Genomic DNA, 22,075 nt, shown 5'->3' with positions numbered 1-22,075 from the left:
AGACTCGCACTGGGAAAGAAGCCTTGGCTTTATTTGCACTCTGGGAACGCTGTTCCGTTCACAGTCCCCTCCGGGGCACGGGGCGAGGGGTGATGGGCGTGGAAATCCCAGCGAGCTCCCTGGAGGGGGCGTCATCCCCATCTATTTCGCTCTTCCCCCCATCTTTTCCGTGGGCTCCCCCACCAGGGTCAAGCACTAAAGTGTGTTGAAGGCAGGGAAAGGTGTGTGTAGTGGGGGGTGAGAGTTCCTTTTAGGGGAGGGGAGGGAGGGCTGTAGCACCAAGAACCCCTCCCCCCACGACGTCCCTGAAAAGGGGACTAAAATGACGTCCTGGGGCTTTCCTATCTGGCAGGGGCTCCACTTAAATATGGACGGTGGGCGGAGAGGCCGTGCCCCCGCCGTCTAAAATGCAGACCATCAGTTGTGGGGAGCCTGGGGGGCGGGTAGCAGGCCAGGCTTTCAGTCCAGAGCAGGTGAGCAGTAGAGGACAGAAGGCCTCAGAGTGTGCGCGGGTCTGGGAGGAACAGGCGTGGAGGGGGCTTTTCGTCAACTGAGGATCCTTAGTCAAGAAAGGGGTGTGGCCGGAATGGGGGGCGGGGCGAAGAGGGGTCCCGCGTAGGAAGTAGGAGGTTGCATCTCCCGGCTCTGAGCCCCCGGTGGTCCTGAGGACCCGATGGGGTGAAGGGGCCTTGCCCCGATGGGCAAGAGGAAGTGGGGCGGTGGGGCCCCTGTGTTAGTCATTTCAACCAAGCGGCGGCTCACTTATGGGGATAGGCGAGGGGTCTCGCTCAGAACCAGGGATCAGACTGGTTGGGGCTGGGTGTGTGTCTGAGTGTGAGTGACCCTTAGGCATGCTCTCTCCTGAGAATGTCAGCTCCATGAGAGCAGCAGATAAATGTGTCTGTTTTACTCCCCAGTGTCTAGAAAGAGCCCTGAACATCGAAGGTGCTCAATAAATACGTGAATGAATGAGGCACGGATGGGTGCTTCCGTGTGTTAGTGTCGGAATGACGTGCTACGTGTAACGTGAGGCTATAGGCGTGGAGTGTGGGCAGAGAAGCCTTGCCCCTCCCCTGGTCCCCACTGTTTGACGGTGGGGGGTGGGGGCAGAGGGACCCCCATCCTTACAGCTGGGAGAGTGGGCAGGGAGCACGCTTGTGGGCGGGGGTGGAGATGTGTGTGCAGCCATCCAGAGCTGGGGAGCCACAGCAGGGCGAGAGGGAGGGAGAACGGGCAGGCGAGGGTGGGGCGGGGGGCTGGCTCACTCGGCTGAGCCCTTGTGGCGCCGCTTGGAGGGTGGCACCAGGCGGCGGGGCAGGTTGGTGGGCAGCCCGTGGCCCTCGAGCTTGGCCTCGATGAGGTGGCTGGCCAGGGCGAACTCCTCGTCGTCCAGCATGCCATCGCGGTCAACATCGCTCAGCTTCCAGATGCGGCCCAGCACGGAATTGGGGAGCTTGGTGCCCACCATCCAGGTCTTGGCCTTGGTACCACTCAGCTTGCCGTCGGCCGGCGCCAGGTTGTAGAAGATCTCGTCGTACTTGGACTTGTCCTTGGTCACCACCCACTCGGCATCATCATCCGAGCCCTCCTCTCCGTCCTCCAGGGCCTCATCAGGCCCCCGCTCCACGAAGGGACCCATGTGGGTGCCCTCGAAAGCGCCCCCCTGCACACCCACATCCGTGCTCTCCAGCTCCTCCTGCCGGAGCAGGGGCATGAGCTTGGCGATGTCGTGGGTCAGCATCTCATCCAGGGCCTCCAGCAGCTTTGGCTTCAACGAGTGGAACTTGGTGAAGTCATGAGCCATCAGCAGCTCCTGATTGCAGGGAGGTGGCAGGGGTGGAGGGAGAGACACAGAGAAGTCAGGAGGCACCATCCCCAGGTCCCCCAGCCCCATGCTGGCTCCAGGACACTCAGGCAGCTCTTGATGGAGACGGGCAGAAGTATCTGATTATGGGGGAACACCCCAATTCACCTGGGTACCCACCACTCAGTACAGACTTGGCAGCAAGGTCCCACCGCCCCATGACTCACTGGACGAGAGGGAGAACAGGGACCTCTGACTCAGAGCAGCAGCCATCTGCCAGCCAGTGGAGGAGGATTTCAACATGGTGACATGAGCTTTACCAGAGCACAGCCCTCAGCCCTGCCCACCCGCTAGGCACCCCAGCGCCCAGCCAGCACCCCCGACCATCATGCAAATTAAGAAAATGCGATTCCTGCCACCCTACTGGCTCTGTTACCCCACCACACAGAAAGGGCTAAGCGGCTTGCTCCTTATTTGGTGGTTAGGTTTGGGATGGACAAGTCATCAGGAGATCCTGGGACCGCCCCCACCACCCCACCCCACCCCCAAATCCTGGCCCCAGGCAAGAAGTCATCTGGTGCAAGAGCTGAGCCCCTGCTGGGCAGAGTCTGTGGTCACCCTGCTCCTCACGTGCACCGTTGCTAAGTCAGTTGCACCAGGACAGTCGCTGCAAAGACTAATCCACATTCTGGCGCCACGTTAAATTTCCAGAGCCAAGGTATATAAAGATCATAAGAGACCATAAAGAGACAAGGGTGTGGGGGCTTCCCTGGTGGGGCTCAGTGGTAAAGGCTCTGTCTCCCAATGCCGGAGTCACGGGTTTGATCCCTGATCTGAGACGATCCCGCATGCCTCGGAGCACCTAAGCCCAAGTGCCACACTATTGAGCCTGTGCTCTGGAGCCTGAGAGCCGCAACTACTGACCCCAGGTGCAGCAACTACTGAAGCCTGTGCTCTGAAACGAGAGAAGCCACCGCGGTGAGAAGCCCATGCGCCACAACCAGAGTAACCCCCGCTCGCCACAATTACAGAAAAGCCTGAGCAGCAATGAAGACCCAGCCTAGCCAGAAAAAAAAATCATAACAACAAAAAAGTGACAGGGGTGTGATGGTTGTGAGTGAGAAGGACTCTAAGGCCAGACTGCCCAGGTTCCAACCCAACTTGGGAGCTGTGCATCCTCAGGAAAGTGACTTGACCTCTCTGGTTTCCCTGTCAGTTTTCAGATGTGTAAAACAGGTTGAGAACTAGCACTGCCCTCATTGGGAGGTGGCAAAGGCTAAATGAATTCATCTGGATCAAGTGCTCAGTAAACGTAACTGTAATCTTCACAGCTGCTCTTTATCGAGTCCAGCGGCTCTCAGCCAGGGATGGTGGTATCCCCCAGGGGACAGTGGGCACTATCTGGAGATGTTTTTGATTGTCGTAATTTGGGAGTGCTACTGACATCTAGTGAGTAGAGCCCAGGGATGCTGCTAAACACAGGGGGCTGCAATGCACAAGACAGCCCCCTACAGTGAAGAATTATCTAGTCCCAAATGTCAGTAGCTCAGAGGTTGAGAAACCTTGATCCAGCCCAAACTCAGTGCTAGATACTGTCCTAAGGAAGTCACTAACACCAGTCAATTCAGCATTCAGGGTAGATACAATCAGGATGATGCCCATTTTCCAGTTGAAGAAACTGAGGCTCAGGAAAGGTAAGTGACTTGCACAGGTTCATGGAGCTAGTCAGTGGCCAAGAGGAATTTCACTGTACTATAATTCCTCAGTCTTGGAGTAGAAACATCGCAAACCCAAAGGTCACAGGCTTTGAGTATCACCCCAACACAGCCTCAAAGCAGAGCCTGGGCAAGGGGCTAGTCCTCATCTCCATGCCTGAGCTCGTATCTCTGTCCCCATGTCCACTGGTTGCTCCTGCCCGGGCCCACCTCCAGCGGCTCTCCATCTACCCCAGGCTGCCACCCCCAGACCCAGTGCTTTCCATGTCACTGGTTAATCCTAGGCCTGAACATGGGAGGAGCCTTCAGTGATCCCCCAATATCCATCTTCCCTTCCTCCTCAGTATAGAATCCCTGAGTTACCTAAGCACCTAGAGGAAAAACTACACTTCCTAGCTTCCCTTGCAGCACTGTGGCCATGTGACTATGTTCTGGCCAACCAGAAGTCAGCACAGGTTGCACTTGCAAATACAGAATTACCCTGTTCAATATAGTAGCCACATATGGTTATTTAAATTAGTTAAAACCTAAAATTTCAGGTTTAATGTGGCTAGTGCCTACTACATTGGACAGCACAGAATAGAACATTTCCATCATCATAGAAAGCAGTATTGGATGGCACTGCTCTAAAAAGTGTTCTTAGAGAGATTGTACCATTAATTCCCCGCTCCCCCACTTCTTGCTGGCTGGAATGCAGACACAATGGCTGGAGTTTCCACAGCCATTTTGTACCATGAGGAGTTCTTGGGCCTGGAGGCCAGGCATGGAGAATGGGCCAGGCATGGACAGAAGAGAACTGGTTCTGTAAAGTACAAAACCAGCCCTGGACCATCTTCCAGGATATTTATGAAGGAGAGAAATAAACTTCTAGTCCTAATTAGGCTACTATTACTTTGGGTTTTCTCTTCACTCCCTTATCCTAACTCACACAACCATACTCTCACGGAACCATTTGTGGGAGGTGCTTTCAGGAACCTGCCATCCATCCCTCTAGTTTTCAAGGCCCCATCCTGAGCCTACGGGAGTTGACCTTCCCATCACCCCTTGCCCCTCCCTCCTGGGCGTCCACCCACCTGCATCTTCTGGCAGTCCGGGAAGTCGCCAGGAGATATGTGATGCTCCAACTGAATCTTGGCGAAGATGACGGGCAGCTTGAGGATCAGCTGCTTCTTCTTGTTTTCCTTCCCAAACACGGAGGGCATCTCCTTCTTCAGGTAGCTGATGATGTAGGCGTGAACCTGTAGGGAAGAGAGTTCTTGCCTGAGCCTGCCTCTGTCACCCAGGAGGGCTCCTTAAAACATGGGTTGGCTGGAGTTTCCAAGTTACCAGGTCCGGCATGGGGCCTGAGAGTATGAATTTCTAACAGTTACAGGCGAGCTGCTGCTGCTGTGGGTACAGGGGCTCTCCCCTCTCCTCTCAGCCCCTCCCGTGGCTTCAACATCCCTCCATGTCCACTGCCAAGTCTACATACCAGCCTCGGCCTCTCCCTGGAGCTCGACTCAGAGCCGATTGCCTTGTCAACATTCCTGGACAGCTCCATCTCGGGGACGCCCGCGGTGGAATTCAGGCCCCGCCTGGCTGTGTCACCCTCAGCTGTGCCCATCTCTGGAGGCAAATGGCACCCCCCCCACCTCTGCCTGCCCAGTGGAGCCCAGAGATCTGGAAATTACTCCTGATTTGATCCTCCCTTCTCATTGGAGAAGGCAATGGCACCCCACTCCAGAACTTTGCTTGGAAAATCCCATGTATGGAGGAGCCTGGTAGGTTGCAGTCCATGGGGTCACTAAGAGTCGGACACGACTGAGCGACTTCACTTTAACTTTTCACTTTCATGCATTGGAGAAGGTAATGGCAACCCACTCCAGTGTTCTTGCCTGGAGAATCCCAGGGATGGGGGAGCCTGGTGGCTGCCGTCTATGGGGTCACACAGAGTCGGACACGACTGAAGTGACTTAGCAGTCTCATTGGTCACATCCATTTCATCAGTCGTTCCTTTGAACTCCTTTGAACTCTCTCCCATTTTTCCATTTCTCCCCACCTCACCATCTCTTGCCTGGTGGGGGACACACCTGTCACCCCACTGGACTCCTGGCTCACCCTCTGGCCCCTTCAATCCTTTCCCTGTGAAGCAGCAGCTGGAGTTTTTTGTTTTTTTAGGAACAAGTGCCAGACCATGAGCCACTGCTCCCAAGTTTCAATTTGCTTCTTATCCAAGTGCAAAATTCCTCCCACAGCCGCCAAGGCCTTATGGCAGCAATTCTCCAAGTGTGGTCCGGGGAATCCCCAGGGGGTCCCCAAGACTCTTTAAGGGGGTCGCACACTCAAAACTACTTTCACAAGAATGCTGAGGTGCTATTTGTCTTTTTACCTTCATTCCCTCCTGAGTGAATCGTGGAATTTTTAAAGGCTAAAAGATACTGCAACTAACTGAATGTAGAAACAGATGTTCGAATCCAGATGTCACCTTTGAAGCCAGACATTAAAGAGATTTGCAAACATGCAAAACAGGGCCACTGTCCTCTCTAAGTTGTTTTTTTGGGGGTTTTGGAAAACAGTTAATTTTCATAAAACATCTGTTGTGTGTTTCTGTGCTTAGTCGCTCAGTCATGTCTGACTCTGCAACCCCATGGGCTGGAGCCCACTAGGCTCCTCTGTCCATGGGATTCTCCAGGCAGGAATACTGGAGTGGGTTGCCATTTCCTTCTACAGGGGATCTTCCTGACCCAGAGATCAAACCCAGGTCTCCTGCATTGCAGGCAGATTCTTTATCATCTCAGCCACCAGGGAAGCCCAAACCATCTGCTACTTAGGTTAACAGGCAATAGGTTTTTCTTGCTATTTTAAATGATTTGATAAGACTATCAATATCTGTTAATATACATTGGCATGATCAATAATGTATTGATAACATTTATAATAAATTGTTATCTACTATTAAGTATGTAAGTATTGTTTGGGAATCCCCGGTGGTCCAGTGGTTAGGACTCTACACTTTCACTGCCAAGGGCTCAGGTTCAATCCCTGGTCGGGGAAGTAAGATCCTACAAGCCTCATGGTGAGGCTGATATAAGTATTGTTGGTTAATTAATATTATGAGAGAAAGTGAAACGTTTCTCAGTTTTAACTTTTTCTTTTTTGGGCTGTGCCACGAGGCTTGTGGGATCTTAACCAGGGACTGAACTCAGGCCATGGCGGTGAAAGCCCCAAGTGTTAACCTCTGGACCACCAGGGAATTCCCTCAGTTTCCTAATACGGTTAATACAGAAAGATCTAATCTGTGTATTTACAAACTCTTTGGGGTCTTCCATAATGTTTAAGAGTGTGATGATGTCCTGAGATGGAAAGGTTTGAGAAGCACTGCTTGACATGCCTTGCCCCCTGCCCCTATCTGCTTAAGCTTCCTCAACAGCCTTCTTTTTGTTTTTAAAATCAGCCTGCAAAACTCTCCTACATCAAGGCCTTTGCACATGCTACCCTTTGCCTGGAATTCCGCCCTGGTCTTCCAACAACTAAGTCCTTCAGCTTCCTTTTTTCTTTTTTGGCCGCACCAGGCTACATGTGGATCTTAGTTCTTAGTTCCCCAACCAGGGATTGAGCTCGTGCCCCCTGCACTGGAAGGCAGAGGCTTAACAGCCCGGCCACTGGGGAAATCCCACCCTTCAGCTTCCTTCTGATGTCACCTCCTCAGAGACCATCCTGTGGGAAGCGGGTGCCCCAAGCACCACCATCCAATTTCTCTCTATCTTTACTTTCATTGTTTCATTCACAGCACTTATCGCAATCCGTCATTATTTACTTATTCTGTCTCCTTTCATCAGAATGCGCTCCAGGAGGGCTGGGACCTTTTTGTTTCCTCTGTCCCCAGCGCTGGCACAGTGTGCAGAGAAAAGACTCAAGAAATATTTGTGAAGTAAACCAGTGAACTTGAGAACCTCTGAGCCACAATCTCGTATGCTATCAAAAAGTAAACGAGGAGAGAACACCAGCATTCATATGTCCTGTTTTTAAATGTGCTGTGCTTAGTCACTCAGTTGTGTCTGACTCTGCGACCCCATGGACTGTAGCCCGCCAGGCTCCTCTGTCCATGGGATTCTCCAGGCAAGAATACTGGAGTGGGTTGCCATGCCCTCCTCCAGGGGATCTTCCCCACCCAGGGATGGAACCCAGGTCTCCCGCATTGCAGGCAGATTCTTTGCCATCTGAGCCACCAGGGAAGCCCTATTTTTTAAAATAGGAAGCTCAATAATTAAATGGATATGCTTAAGTGAAAATAGAATGTATCTGGAAAAAGAAGAAACTATTCCTGGGGGTTGTCTGCGGGAAAGAGAACCTGAGGGCTGTCAGGGTCAGGGGTGGGAGGGGGCACCTTTGACAGTACATGAGATGGTCTTAAATGTTCAATTAGAAACACTCATTAAAAATTCCTTTTAGTGAGTCATAGGTTTAGAATGCTAAACATTCTGGTGACACCTTGGCTGGCTTTGAATCCTCATATCCTTTCATCTCCACCATCCTGTCTCCTCCAGCCACCCTGGGCTCCATATTCAAGCATGTCCTGGTTTCAGGGCCTTTGCATTTGCTGTTCCCTCTGCCTGGGTACAGTTTCCCCCATATCTCCACTCTGCTCACCCCTTCCCCTCATTTAGTTCTCTGCTCAAGAGTCACCTCCTCCAGGAGACCCTCCTTGATGACCCTAGTCCCTTAAATAGCCCACCAGTCTCTCCTCTGCTTCATGTTTCTTCATAATCCTTATCACACTCAGTGTATTAGAGCTGAATTTGTTTAATACTCACTTCCCTATTAAAAAGCAATTCTACAAGGAAAGAAACTATCTGCTTCTGTTTCCTGCGGCATCCCCAGGGTTTAGAACAGTACAGGAGCACAGTGTCGGCGCTCAGTTACTGTGGAATGAAAGCTACTGAGCTGCCTCAGAGAGCTCTGTAGGAAGGCTCAGGGCACCCTGGCCTCTTTAGAATTAGAACCTCCCAAGACTCTGCCCATCAAGGGTCTTGACCTGTGCTCAAGCGTCACACAGCCCATGGAAATCGCTCCTTCTAAAAAGCAGCTGTCGCTTCAAACAAAGGGCAGAGCCAGAGGGCTCACCCACATCCTAGATCGTTACAGACAGGGAAACTGAGGCATAGAGGGGTAGTTACCAAGAGTGAGGAGAGGCCTTGTACTGTTGGGGAAAAACATGTGCGGAGGTGAATGGTGTGGGCGGCTGTGTGATGGCTGGACCAGGTGTGGCGGGGGCGGGGGGGGGGGGGTGATGAGCGGGTGACACAGGGCAGAGGAAGGGCACCGAGGCTCGGTCACAGTAGATCCCGTATCTTGAGGGGCAACTGGGGAGCCACAGAGTAGCTGCAGGAGCAAGGGGGTAGGTGTGGGTGCCAAGGGGGTAGGTCTGAAGGGGCCAATCAGGACAGGGGTGTGGCCAGGCCGGTGGGTGGGGCCCGCGAGAGCGGGCCAATGGGGGTGGGGGGCGGGGCCTAAGGGCCGCTCTTCTGAAGCCCAGAAGACGCGAGGAGGGAGAACGCTAATGGCTTTTCCAGAGAGGAAGCGGGGGAAGGTGCCAGGAAGAGATAAGGTGGGTGGGCGGGCTGAGCCTGGGCGCGGGTCCGGGACTCCGGGGTTTGTCTGGGTTTCCGGAGCCGCCTCCTGCGTGGTTGGGGCACCAGGTGTCCGGCCCCACCCTGCCCCTCGGTCCCACGGACCTTGGGGTTCTACCTCCCGCTACTGCGGGAGCAGCTTCCCCGAGGGGCCTGCGGGACCGGGTCCGTGGGGGAAGCGGGTGAACCAGGGGGGAGACCGAGGGAGGGAGAGGATGGAGAGAGGAGAGAAAGAGAAAAGAGAATGATGAGGGAAAAAAGAAAAAGAGAAAAAAACAGAAAGAGGTAGAAATGAGGAGATCTAGAGAGACGGACAGAGACAGTCCAGGGCCTGGGCAGAGGAGCGAAAGGTGTTTTCTGGAGGCTTCAGGAGCTGACCACACTGGGCCGCTCCCTCCTAAGGAGGATTCCTGGGCGGGGGGTGGGGGGTGGGGGGGGGGGGGTGGGGGGGGGGGGGGGTGGGGGGGGGGGGGGTGGGGGGGGTGGGCTCTGACTCACCACCTCTGCTGCTCCTTAAACCAACACCTCAGGCTCCTCCACCCCCCATAACCTTCCAGGCCTCCTTGCCTGCTCCGCTTCCTGCCCCACCTCCAGCCTGGCTGGCAGCCTCTCCTGTGAATGTTCCATTCGGCCTCCAGAAACGCTCTTAAACCAGTGCTCCCCTCCCCTTCCCCAAGGCTGTGTCCTGATCCAGGCTTCTCCTTGTTCCTCGGTCCCTCAGCCTCCTCCTTAGTATGGGAACCCAGTCTTACTGCCCTTGAATCCACCCTGCAGAAGGCAGGGAGGGTCTGACCCTGTCCTTCCCCTACCCTGAGTCCTTCCATGGCTCCCCAGTGCCCTTGGGACAAAGCACAGGTTCCAGACCACAGTCCCGGGTGATCTGACTCTCACCCACCCCACCCCACCCCCACCCCTCAGATGCAGTTACTCCCACCATCTACACTGGCTTCAACACTGGCATTTCCCCTCTTCTGGCCCCATTTTCTAGAATCCTTTTCCCTCCTCATCCTCATAATCCTCCAGTTTGCAGCTCAGATGCCCTCTCCTCCAAGAAGTTCTCCAGGATTTCCCCTGGGCTCCCAAGTTCTCAGCCCTGACCATGCCGGGTGGTCACTCTGGGGATGAAACGGTATTCTCCCCTGGACTGCCGTGGTCAGAGCTCCCTTCCCAGTACCACCTGGCAGAGAGGGCCAGGCACAACAGGAGAACTTTCTCAGATTAGTGAACTAACTCATCAGATAGCTGATGCCAGATCAGGGACCAGCAGCCAAGTAGAGGAGGATCAGAGAAAGGTAAGAGCCGCCGCTGCCTCCCCATCCCCCATCCCTGCTCACCCGCACCAGCCGGGCTCTCTTCACCAGATCATTGAGCTTGCGCAGCGCAGCGTGGCGCGGCAGGCCCTGGATGTCGCGGAAAAGGTCTTGTTCCTCCAGCTCGAAGAGGCGCCGGTTGTCAGGTACCAGCAGGGGCTGGGACCAGAAGGAGCCGATATAGACGCGCAGCACCTCGGGTGTGCCCACCACCTTGCCCAGCGCCCACATGAGCGCCCCGTAGACACGCATCAGCTGCTGCGTCTCCACCATGTCGGCCTTGTTGAGCACCACGCGGATCTTGTCCTCATGGCCTCGCAGGGCGCCGATGGCCTCCGAGAACTCGTCCGAGATCTCCAGCTTGTGAGCATCGAAGAGCAGTATGATGAGGTCCACGCGCTCCGCGAACCAGCGCAGCACAGCCGGGAAGTCGTAGCCTGCCGGGGAAGGGTGGTACAGGGGCGTGTGCCTACGTGCTCGCTTCAGTCATGTCCGACTCTGAAACCCCGTGGATTGTAGCCCCCTAGGCTCCTCTGTCCATGGGATTCTCCAGGCAAGAATACTGGAGTGGGTTGCCATGCCCTCCTCCAGGGGATCTTCCCCTCCAGGGGATCTTCCCCACCCAGGGATCCAACCGTCTCTTGCATCTCCTGCACTGCTGGCGGATTCTTTACCACTGAGTCACAGGGGCTCCAGTCCCCCAAAGCAGAGGTCAGCCCCCAGCCTTCAGCCACTGGGAGACATTCATTGCTTTGGGCTCAAACTGGACTGTACAGATGTTTAGGTTGTTAACCACTGAAAATTTTGTCTGTGGGAAATAGCTCCAGGCCCCAGCCTCCGGAATTTCCCCATCACTCTGGCCCTCTAGCCATCTGACTACAGAGGACAATCACCCCTTCACCTTTCCATTCATTCTTTGGGCAAATATTAGCAGCTTGCATCGGTCCCCTTATTAAAACAGTGAAATGTTTACTAATAGACTCCCGATACTTCTGTGGACCTCTGAGTCCCCCAAATGCCACCATCAACCCCAACTCCTCCCCAAGATGTGTCTGATCACCCTACCATCCAGCAACTGAAAATTTTACTTGGGCCCTTGTTAGAGTCTTGCCATAGCAGATGTTAAATATTCTAAATTTATTAACAATAAATTACCGAGAGTCTCCTGTGTGCTGGGCCCTGTCCTGGACACTGGGGATCCCACAGAGAACGCACAAAGTCCTTGCCTTCGTAGGGTACCTATCCCACCAACAGCTGGCTCCTGGGCCCATTCATTCATTCCTTTCACCATTCATTTCTTCATTCACTCATTCATTCAGCAGCAAGCAATGCCTGGGAGAGCAGAGAGGAGCCGTTCAGACCCCCTGACTTGGCAGTCGGGAAGGCCTCTGTTTGAATCCCGACTCTGCTTCCATCAGCTAGGTGACCTTAAGGAAGCAAGTAACCTCTCTGAACCTCTGTTTCCTCTTTGGTAAAACCATAGAACCTACCTCCTAGGACTGTGTGAAGATGGAAAGAATACACGAGCTAAGCTATATGAAGAGCTTAAACAGTACCTGGCTCTGAACTACACACTTAAAAGGAGTGAGCTTTAGGCATGCAAATTATACAATAAAACTTAAAAAAAAAAAAAACCAAGGACTTTCCTGGTGGTCCAGTGGTTAAGAATCTACCGTGCAAACCAGGGGACACAGGTTCGATCCCTGGTGGGGGAAGTAAAATCCCACATGCTGTGGGGTGACTACGCACGGCAGCTACTGAGCCTGCACGCTCTGGAGCCCACCTGCTGCAGCTAAGACCCGATGCAACCAAACGAATAAATAAACATTAAAATCAAACAAAAAACCCCCACGGAGCTAGGCACATGACAAGCAATCCACAAAAGTTCCTCATGATGCCTGTGAGATGCTGTGGTGAAGCCATCCAGGAGCTGCTGGGCACACAGGGTGGCTCAGATAGCCCCAGTTCTGTCCTTACGGGGCTTACCGTCCAGAGTGGTGAGGCTAGGATGGGAAAACCCAGGGAGCTGCAGGAGCCCGGGGAAGAGTGTGCCTGAGGGTGGTCAGGGAGGGCTTCCCGGAGGAGGAAACACTGAGTGGTGATCTGGGGAGTGAGGAGTTAACTGGCGGGACAGAGAGCCATCGCTGATTCACCAGAAGTCACCTCATGCCCTCCCCGATTCAACTCATTGAATCTTCAAAACGACTCCAGGAGACAGGCACTCTTAGGACCCCTATTTTCCAAAAGGGGAAACTGAGGAACAGAGTGGTTAAGGAATCCACTGGTTCATTTCCTCCAGACACAGAAGCACAGAGCCGCAGCCCTGGGGGCCTCTACACTCTGCCGGGGAGCTGTGCCGGGCCCATCCTGCCTGAACGGAAGCAGGTTCCTATAGCCACAGGGGACTGGATGGGATGGGATGGGTGGGGGACGCTGTTTTGGGGGGAGGGAGGGCCAGGTCAACAGAGGGACCAAAGCTAGGGCCCCTCCTCTGTCCCCAGTGTCTCCACACACACACACACACACACACACATCCAGATTTGGAAAGTGTGTCTCACGCAGGGAGGGAGGAGGGAGGGAGGTTGAGTCAGCATGGGAATGGGTGACGTGGCAGGCAGACACCCCAGGTGCAGATGACAGCCTCACAGAGGGAAAGCAGTCATCACAGGGCCTTCCCAGCACCTCCTGGGGGCCACACACTGCTCTAAGTGCCTCACACATTTTGACTCTTTTTTTGGCCTCGCCACGTGGCATGCAGGCTACAGGATCTTGGGCCCCCGTTGGGGTTGAACCTGCACCCCTGCAATGGAAGCATGGAGTCCTAACCACTGGACCACTGGGGAGAGCAGCAAGGTATGGCATGAGACTATCATGTTCCCATTTTACAGGTGGGAAAACTAAGGCATGGAGAGGTTAAGTGGCTCGGTCAAGGTCTCACAGCTGAGAAGGAGCAGAGGCCAGATTTGAACCCTGCCAGAAGGCTCCCCTCTGCTACAATCACACACGTGTGTATTCACAGATATTCTACACAGAGGCCACATGTTCCATCAGTGCACACACACATGCACGTGCACACGTGCACTCAGGAGCAAGCATACACCTGGACACCATCCGAGTCACTTGCTACAAGATGCAGACCCTCACACACTCCCTTGCTAGCAATTGGGAACCTACACAGATATCCAGGGTCACACAACTGTGAAGATAATGTGAGACCCACACAACATAACAGATAGCAGCAGGCACACAACGAGCCTGTGCACACCTGCACACCCACCAAATGAGAGACGCAATCATATATAGTTACACAAAAGATACACTCATGCACAAACACACACCCTCACTTGTGCACACACACACACACCCTCACTTGTGCACACACACACACCCTCACTTGTACACACAAGGGCACAACTGTATACAGAGATGTGGTTATACCCAATCTAACAAAATCATCTCAGTCCTACAGGGCCACACACAAGTACAACCATGAGCACAACGCTGACACCTCAGAGTCACACCCACAGTTACATGGATGCAGTCCGCCAGACTCCTCTGTCCATGGGATTTCCCAGGCAACAAGACTGGAGTAGGTTGCCGTCTCCTCCTCCAGGGCATCTTCCCGACCCAGGGATTAAATCTGCATCTCCTGCATTGGCAGGCGGGTTCTTTACCACTGAGCCGCCTGGGAATCCCACACACCTTCCCAGACACACACAAATGATCCACACAGTCAAATAAAAGTTCCCCTGCACAACACACCAACCACACGTTTCACAATACAACTACCTACAGAGACACGGTCAGTCACAGTCACACACAATCCCACAAGCCCGCCCCCCCCACCCCCAGGCCCTTGGAGCTGCCCAAAGTCACACCTAGCGACCCACATGGGCACAGACACTCATACACACACTCACCCTCAAGACAGACAGACAGACACACCCTCCTCTTCCTCTACTCCCGCAGCCACAGAAAGAGACCCCGGTTCTCTCCCCCACTTCCTTTGGGCCTCCATCTGGCACCCCCGCCCTGGCTTGGAGTGGCCCTCGCTGACTCTCCCGAGGGACCCCCCCCACAGCCCCCTGCCTCCCCCATGGGGCTGGCAGCTCACCTCCCCCCTCCCTGATCTCCTCTGCAGCTGTCTCCTGCCTCTCTCCCCGGGGACAGGCTCCCGCTGGGCAGCAACCAGGGACACCGGTAACCCTCCGCGCCCTCGCCCGAGCGAGGCCCAGCCTCCCTGCCTCCTCGCCGTCGCCTCCCGGTCCCCTCTGCCCCACACTGCAACCTCCTTTGCCCCAGTTTCTGGCCTCCGAGGCCTCGCGGGGCAGGGGTGGAAGGGACAGAAATGCGGGGAGGGGGGATGGGGGGGTGGCGCGGAGACGAGCCAGGCAGGGCAGGGGTGGGGGCCGGGCTCACCCGGAGGCCCCGCTGGAATTCACCCCCTCCCCCCGCCGCTCTCCCTGCACAGCTGTTTATAAATTCCTGGCCGCCCTTGGCCCCTGCCCAGACTCCCCGTCCCGGGCCCTCCTCAGCCCCAACCGTGGCCCAGAGCTGGAGCCAGGCGCTGACAGGAGCCCAGGGCCTCCCCGCGCCAGGCTCTGCCTTCTCGCTGGGTCTCCCACTTTCCGGATCCTCTCTCTGGATCCCGGCCTCGCCCTCTGAATCTCTGTCCACCTTGGACTCTCCCTCTTTCTTGGTCTCTCCCCCTCCATCCTTCGGACCCGCCCAGACATGCAGCCGCAGCGGGTTCACACGTGTTCATCCACACGCCTCCCCCACCCTTCAGCGCGCGCCAGCTCGGAGGAGTCACAGCCTTCCACCAGCTCCCTTCGGCTACGCAGCTAGCTCAGGGCCAGGGCTCACACAGTCCTAGCAGCGACCCTGGGCCTTCCTCCCTCGGACCCAGGAGCCCAGCCTCACTCACCACGGCTCACTCTCTGCTTGGCCCCCGACAGGATGCCCGGGGTGTCGATGATGCTGATGCTCTCCAGGACCTGATTGGGGAGCTGGGCGCACATGAACCTGGGGCAGAGGGAAGGTCAGGGGTCAATGCAGGGACCGGTAGGAGGAGGGGACGCATGAGAAGGGAACCCAGGACTTGCACGGAGGAGAATCAGATTCGGAGAGGGAAAGAATCTTGGAAGAGAAAAGGAAGATTAGGATAAAGAATAAGAACTATATTAAAAAAAAAAAAAAAAAAAAACAGCTGATGTTAATTGAGCACTTACTTTGTGCAGGGTGCTGTTCTAAGCACTTTGAATGTTTTCATTCATTTAGTCCCCACAACAGCCCTATGGAGGAAGGACTATGGTTATCCCCATTTTCCAGATGAGGATAAGAAACAGGTTACGTTGCTTGCCCAAAGTCACCCAGCTAGACAGGAGTCGAACTCAGGCGTCACTGGCTTAACTGCTCCCCGAGAGAAGGCAAGAAGAGGAAGGCTCTAGTAGAGAGAAGGGGATTAGGACTGAAAAGGAGAGACACACAGGCGGGGATGGGACACAGACGGGGGCCAGGGACAGGAAGACACCCTCCGGGCTGCTGGCTGCACACCTGTTGAGGAAGGTATTCCCGAAGGGGTTGAGTTTACGGAAGGGCTTGTCCGGGTCAACGACGAGGGCATTGCCAGGCACGGTGCCCTCAGTGTCACCGTGCATGACAGCCACGAAGCAGTCGGTGGTGGGCTCGGGCCCCACCCGGGAGCCGGGCACCTCCTGCTCTAGCAGGTACTGAATGAAGCTGGTCTTGCCCGTGCTGTACTGGCCGGCCACCAGCACCATGGGCTTGCCGTCGAAGTCGGCATCCTCCAGGGCCGGAGAATGGAAGGTCCCGAAGCGGTAGTGCTCCTCCAAAGGCAGCAGCTTTTCGCGGTACAGCTCCTTGAGGGCCGAGGTCACCGTGCGGATGGCCTCCGGCTGCTGGCCCCGAGCCCCGCCCCGCTTCAGCCAGCTGAACATGGTGGCTGCACGCTGCCCGCTGAGCTCTGACGGAGATGCACAGCGCGAGGGCTACCTGTGGGAGGAGAGGATGTTGATGGGGGACTGCCTGGAGGAGGTGGTGGAGAAGAAAGGGAGCCAGAAGGTAGAATCGATGGGGAAGGCTGGTGGGATGGGTTGAGGGGGAGAGCTTCTGAGAGCACTGAGGGTGGATGGCAGGAGCTGGCGGCTGAAGGAGGAAGAAGGTGATTATTCCAGCTGGAGGGAGAGAAAGAGATGCTGGAAGAAGCGAGATTGGTGGTGGAAGCCCAAGAGATAAACAAGGGGAAGGATGCAGAAGCTGATCCGAAGAAAAGGATTCCTTTGTCTTTTTCTTTCTCCGTCCCCACACCTTCCATTATTTGGCAATTTTCACTGAAATCACACCATGTGTCAAGGGGTATGGATCCAAAAATAGACCAGAGCCCAGTCCCCACACACTCGGAGCCTCCAGTGCGGAGAGAACTGGGGCACGGAGCAATCAACGAGGCCTGGGAAAAGCTGGTGGTAGACTTGTAGACACCAGAGAGGGACAGGATGAACCAATCACAGGATTAGGAAAGCTCTGGCTGGGCTGACTTTTTTTTTTTTCACGTTTATTATTTATTTGGCTGTACCAGATCTTGGTTGTGTCCTGTAGAATCTTTTCCCATACATACTCTCCAGGCCAGAATACTGGAGTGGGTAGCCGTTTCCTTCTCCAGGAGATCTTCCCATCCCAGGGATCGAACCCAGGTCTCCTGCACTGCAGGCAGATTCTTTACCAGCTGAGCCACAGGGGGAAGCCCCCTGGGCTGACTTTTGAGCTGCTTCCTGAAGAGTGACAAGGGCATTTAGGCAGAGAGGATGGTGGGTTTCATGACCTGGAACTGTAAAATGGATGGACAGAGTGGCTGAACACGTGGGCCCAAGGATGAGAAATGAGACTCAACACTGCCTGGGTCCCCCCCAGATCATGATGTTATCATTCATGAGAATAATAACATTTGTGATCACTGCATGCCAGAAACTGCTCTAACTCATTTAATCTTCACAACAACCTTGTAAGGTAAAGCTATTATTACCCCCACTTTTCTGATAAGGAAATAGAGGTTCAGGAAGATAGTATAACTTCCCTGAGATCACTTTGCTAGTACGTGCTCAAGCTGGGACTCCAGATAACCTGACCTCAGAGCCAACACTCCTATCACAGATCTAAGGAGTTAGGGAGAAGACAAATTACCAGCCCAGCAGCAACCAGCACCCCCAGCACCTAGACTGTGTTCACTACATCCCCTTACTGGCCTTTCATTCACTGTAGTATCTGTAGTGATGTCCTCCCTCCCCCTTTCATTCTCAATTATCATTCATTTGTGTCTTTGCTTTCTTTCTTTTTTCCCCCTTGATCAGTCTAAGTGGATGCTTATAATTTTACTGATCTCTGCACAGAACCGACTTTTGGTCAGATTGGGGTCTCTAAATTCCATTTTCCACTAAAAGAGAACCTGAGGCTTCCGGGAGAAATGGCTAATTCCGGGTCTGAGGCAGGGAAAGAACAAGTGAGTCTGGGTCAGATAGCGGGAAAGTGCTCAAACTGGGATGGGGCATGTCACAGGGACAGAGTCCCGGCTCGACAGGACTCCCACTGGCCAAAGATGGGACAATTTGAGCACCCAGACTAACTGCACATCCAATATGTTAAAATCCATAAAATCATAACCATGCTTTAAAAAAACAAAGTGTGTGCATATGTGGGAGGGGGAGAATTCAGGGAGGGTGTGCCAGAAAGGTGAAGGAGAGGCTGGAGCCAAGACCTGGGACGTTGGCAGAGGGAGGGGGCCCTGGGCGGTGTCCTACACAGGGAGGGACCTGGGGGACATCTTAGCGAGGACGCTTTGGGGTGGTTGGACAGGCAGTGGGGTTGGTGAGGTAGGAGAGGAGCTTTTGGGGTGGGAGGAGGAATGGAACAGAGGTGGATGAATGCGGTGGAGGGAGACCCCAAGGAAGGCCGTGCGAAGGGAGGAGGAGAGTGGGGAACACTGCTACAGATTGAAGGGACTGGTGGGGGGCAGTGAGGGAGATAGGTTTCCGGGGGGCTGAGAGACCCCCTACACACTGCCTGGGGTGGGGACTGAGGGTCTTTGGCAAGCAGGGGAATGATCCAGAGCCAGGGCAGGCTCGAGGGCTCCGCGGGCGGAGGCTGGGAGGCGACAGCCTCAGTTGGGGGTCACTCACCAAGGGGGCGCGCAGACTGCAGGACCGGGCAGGGAGAGCTGGGCGGGGGTCCCGCGGGGATCGGAGGCGCCCGCGGAGCGGCCTGTGCTCGCGGTCCCGTCCGGAGCCGTCTGAGCCGGGTGGGGCCCAGAACGGGGAGGAGGGACGGGAGGGGCAGAGAAGGGGGGGCGGGACGAGGCGCCCCCCCATCCCCAAACCGGGCGCCCAGCCTCTGGCGCCCTCTGGTGGAGACAGTCACGGTGCCTTTGCGAAATGGGTGCGCGCGCGGGTTCCCAGTCCTGCCTTCAAACTCCACCCCTGTCTCCCTTCCTGACATGGAAACAGCAATAATAAAATAGTAACACCACCAACAATATTAATTTTAATTATAAGTAATCATAATAATTACGGAAACGAGTGCATGAAAACTCCTCTGTTCACAGCCCTCCATGGTTCTTCTTTCACTCAAAGCAGAAGCCAAAGCCTTCAGTGTGGACCAGAAGGCCCTGAAAGATCTGCAGGCTCCCTCTGTCCTCTCCTCCCTCTCTCTCCCTTGATCCCTCAGATCCAGCCGCACTGGCCTCTCCACTGTTCCTCAGACAACCCTCTTTTCAGGGCCCTTTGAACTTGCTGTTCCTCCACCTGGAAAGTCCCACCCGACCACTCCCATCCGCCCTCTCACCCTTCCCTCCTTCCAGTCGCCACCCAAATGTCACCTCTTCCGAGAAGCCCTCCCTGATCTCCCTGTTTAATGCAGTACCCACCATCCCTCCATTCTCGCTGCTTTATTCTTCTCTGCAGCCTTTATCACCATATTTTACATTTCTCTGTTTCAGGGAGGGTCTCCCTCACGAGAACATGAGTCCTGTGAGAGCAAGGATTCCAGACGGTCATCAAGAGGAATCTTTGATGTTCTCACACTGTGTTTGGAATTTCCAGTGATTGCTTACTCATCACTGATTAGACCCACTGCAAGCTAGCTTTCTAATTGTTCGCTGGTACACCAGACCCTATTACCCTGTCACAGCCTTGTCAATTTTAAAAAATACTGATAACTGTATTTCAGTATAATTGGTTCCCCTGGGATCCTAAGGGTTTCATTTTGTGCATTAAAGATAATATTCTAGGAAGGGGTCAGTGGAGTGACGTATTCAGCTCCATTAAATACCCTTTGAGCCCTTAATAACCAAGGTGGCTGTCGCATCTTGCTACCTGCTGACCTCCGAATCAGGGAGTCTCTGACATCTGTCCCCAGTGTCATCCAATTTCCTTGATGCCCTTGGAGCCTCTGGAGTCCCCACTGCAAAGCACAAGCTCAGATATTCTTTTCTCTGCCCTCACCCCATCTGTCAAAACTGAAAAGAGAAACTGACATATTCTACAACATGAATGAAGACATTAGGTTGAGTGAAATAAGCCACTCACAAAAGAACACATATTGTGATTCCACTCATACAAGATGCTTAGGGTAGTCTGATTCAGAGACAGAAAGTGGAATGGTGGTCGTGGGGGAGCTGGGTGGAAGTGGAGGGGGGACAGGATCATGGTTTCATGGGCACAGAGTTTCAGTTCTGCAAGATGAAATGAGTTCCTGACTTCCAGGCTGACCACAGGTTGGTGGTCCAATGGCTAAGACTCTGAGATCCCATTGCAGGCGGCCCAGGTTCGATCCTTGGTCAAGAAACTATGAACCCACATGCTGCAACTAAACAACAAAAAATCCTTCATGTTACAACGAAGACCCAGCACAGCCAAATGAAAAAAAAATTGATGAAATGAGTTCTGAAGATTGATGGTTGCACAGTGTAAATGTCTTAATGCCGATGTGGTTACGAAGATAAATTTTACGTTATGGGTATTTTTTCATAATTAAAAAAAAATGGAGAAAGCAGCCAGTGAGCTTGTTCACTTGGGACACTGGTCAGTCTTGGGTTCCAGTCGCGCTCCGTGTCCAGGTGACTTGGGCCCAGAGCTAGTCATTTCTGGCTTCTTTTTCTGGATGGCTCAGCTGTAGAAAGGGGCTTCCCAGGTGGCACAGTGGTAAAGAATCCACCTGCCGATACAGGAGATGCAAGGGACTCGGTTTCGATCCCCGGGTCGAGAAGATCCCCTGGAGAAGGAAAAGGCAACCTACTCCAGTGTTCTTGCCTGGGAAATCCCAAGGACAGAGGAGCCTGGCAGGTTACAGTCAATGGGGTCACAAAGGGTTGGACACGACTGAGCGACTGAACACTCTCCAGATGCCCACTCCGCTGCATCTAGCATCTTAGAACGAATATGCCAAAGGCTAACTGTAGAAGCTAAGGTCAGTTTTGGTCTCATACCCCGGGGCTTGGGGAGGAGGCTGTCTCTGGCTTCTGCACAGCAGACTTGTCAAGGCCTTGTATGCAGGATTTCCCTGGTGGCTCAGATGGTAAAGCGTCTGTCTACAATGCGGGAGACCCGGGTTCGATCCCTGGGTCGGGAAGATCCGGTGGAGAAGGAAATGGCAATCACTCCAGTACTATTGCCTGGGAAATCCCATGGACAGAGGAGCCTGGTAAGCTACAGTCCTCGGGGCCTCAGTTTCCTCATCTGCAAGATGGGGTTATTAATTCCCACAAGGCAGCTTCTGTGAGCATCAAATAAGATATCCCAGGTGAAGTGCTGGGAGCCCAAGATAAGTGTTCTGGAAACGTTACTCATCGTGTCCCTCTGCTTGGGCTGCATTTGGGCTGCATTCAGCTAGCTTTCCAATGTTAGCCGGTGGAAATGACTGGCAAACTTCTTTCCACCGCTACGTGAGGTCTTCCAGGAGCCTGCGAGGATTCAAGGATGTTGAGAACCGCTGTTCTCCTTTAGTGCTTTATTACATAAGCGGGGGAAGTAGGTCTAGAGCTGGCGGGGGGGGGGGGAGGTCTCTCTCCTGGAGATCCCATATATCTGCTTCTCCCCTCCCAAACACCCCCAGGAGCCTGCCAAGGACCGGGGTGGATCACCCTAGTCCAGCCGCTGTAACATCCACCTGACTGTGGCCTTTGCCTCCTTGCCCTGTAGGTTGCATACATGGCCGCTAGAGGGCGCCTGGGAAAACGAAGTCAGCTCAGCCCTCTGCGCAGAACCCGCCGGTGGCTCCTGCCTCATTCTTAGAGTAAAAGCGAAGTTTTCAGCGTGGAGCTATTGGATCCTACAGGATAGGCCCCCTTTGTTCCCACTGACCTCACCTCTTGTCTGTACCCCGTTCTTCCCCAGGTTCCAGTCACAGACCCATTTGGTGGTTTTACATTCTATCCACGCTCCTGCCTCAGGGCCTTTGCACTGGCTGTTCTCGCTGCCTTGAGTACTCTCTTCCTGTGGTCCCCTCCCTTCTTTAATGCAGTTCTCTGTTCAGATGTCACCTCCTCAAAGAAGTCTTCCCTTCCCACTTGATCCTGAGGGCCTTCATGTGCGGTTGGGCAGATTGTTCACTGCACAAAGCACTGGCTTG

The 22,075-nt window shown here is 54.2% G+C and overlaps 1 protein-coding gene, 1 long non-coding RNA gene and 1 other non-coding gene across 3 annotated transcripts; 2 read left to right on the top strand and 1 right to left on the bottom strand.

Annotated features, from left to right (window-relative positions):
* Nucleotides 1–10: 10 nt before the first annotated feature.
* Nucleotides 11–18,754, bottom strand: EHD2 (EH domain containing 2). Its single transcript, XM_061388829.1, has 6 exons — nucleotides 18,631–18,754; nucleotides 15,995–16,453; nucleotides 15,366–15,463; nucleotides 10,463–10,875; nucleotides 4,593–4,757; nucleotides 11–1,813 (listed from the first exon to the last, which is right to left on the bottom strand). Exons 2-6 carry the CDS (start codon nucleotides 16,396–16,398, stop codon nucleotides 1,262–1,264), a joined length of 1,632 nt encoding a protein of 543 aa, XP_061244813.1. The 5' UTR covers nucleotides 16,399–16,453; nucleotides 18,631–18,754; the 3' UTR covers nucleotides 11–1,261.
* Nucleotides 6,480–6,552, top strand: TRNAE-UUC (transfer RNA glutamic acid (anticodon UUC)). Its single transcript has one exon. It is a non-coding gene; the product is annotated as a tRNA-Glu (tRNA).
* On the top strand, nucleotides 11,040–15,644 carry LOC133230854 (uncharacterized). The gene is made up of 2 exons (XR_009730981.1): nucleotides 11,040–12,823; nucleotides 13,197–15,644. It is a non-coding gene; the product is annotated as an uncharacterized LOC133230854 (long non-coding RNA).
* Nucleotides 18,755–22,075: the final 3,321 nt, after the last annotated feature.

The sequence above is a fragment of the Bos javanicus genome, chromosome 18, assembly GCF_032452875.1.
Source record: "Bos javanicus breed banteng chromosome 18, ARS-OSU_banteng_1.0, whole genome shotgun sequence".
Taxonomy (NCBI): Eukaryota; Metazoa; Chordata; class Mammalia; order Artiodactyla; family Bovidae; genus Bos; species Bos javanicus.
The sequence above is the reverse complement of the archived record's forward strand: the minus strand, read 5'-3'. Positions and strand labels throughout refer to the sequence as shown.

What these genes read in the sequence shown, in the direction of transcription:
- EHD2 (XM_061388829.1), bottom strand. Translation starts at nt 16,398, where the DNA reads ATGTTCAGCTGGCTGAAGCGGGGCGGGGCTCGGGGCCAGCAGCCGGAG. An exon ending in CAAGCAGAGAGTGAGCCGTG is followed by an intron (nt 10,876 to 15,365) that starts GTGAGTGAGGCT and finishes CTTCCCCGGCAG; the next exon opens with GCTACGACTTCCCGGCTGTG. An exon ending in AGAGAGCCCGGCTGGTGCGG is followed by an intron (nt 4,758 to 10,462) that starts GTGAGCAGGGAT and finishes TCTTCCCTACAG; the next exon opens with GTTCACGCCTACATCATCAG.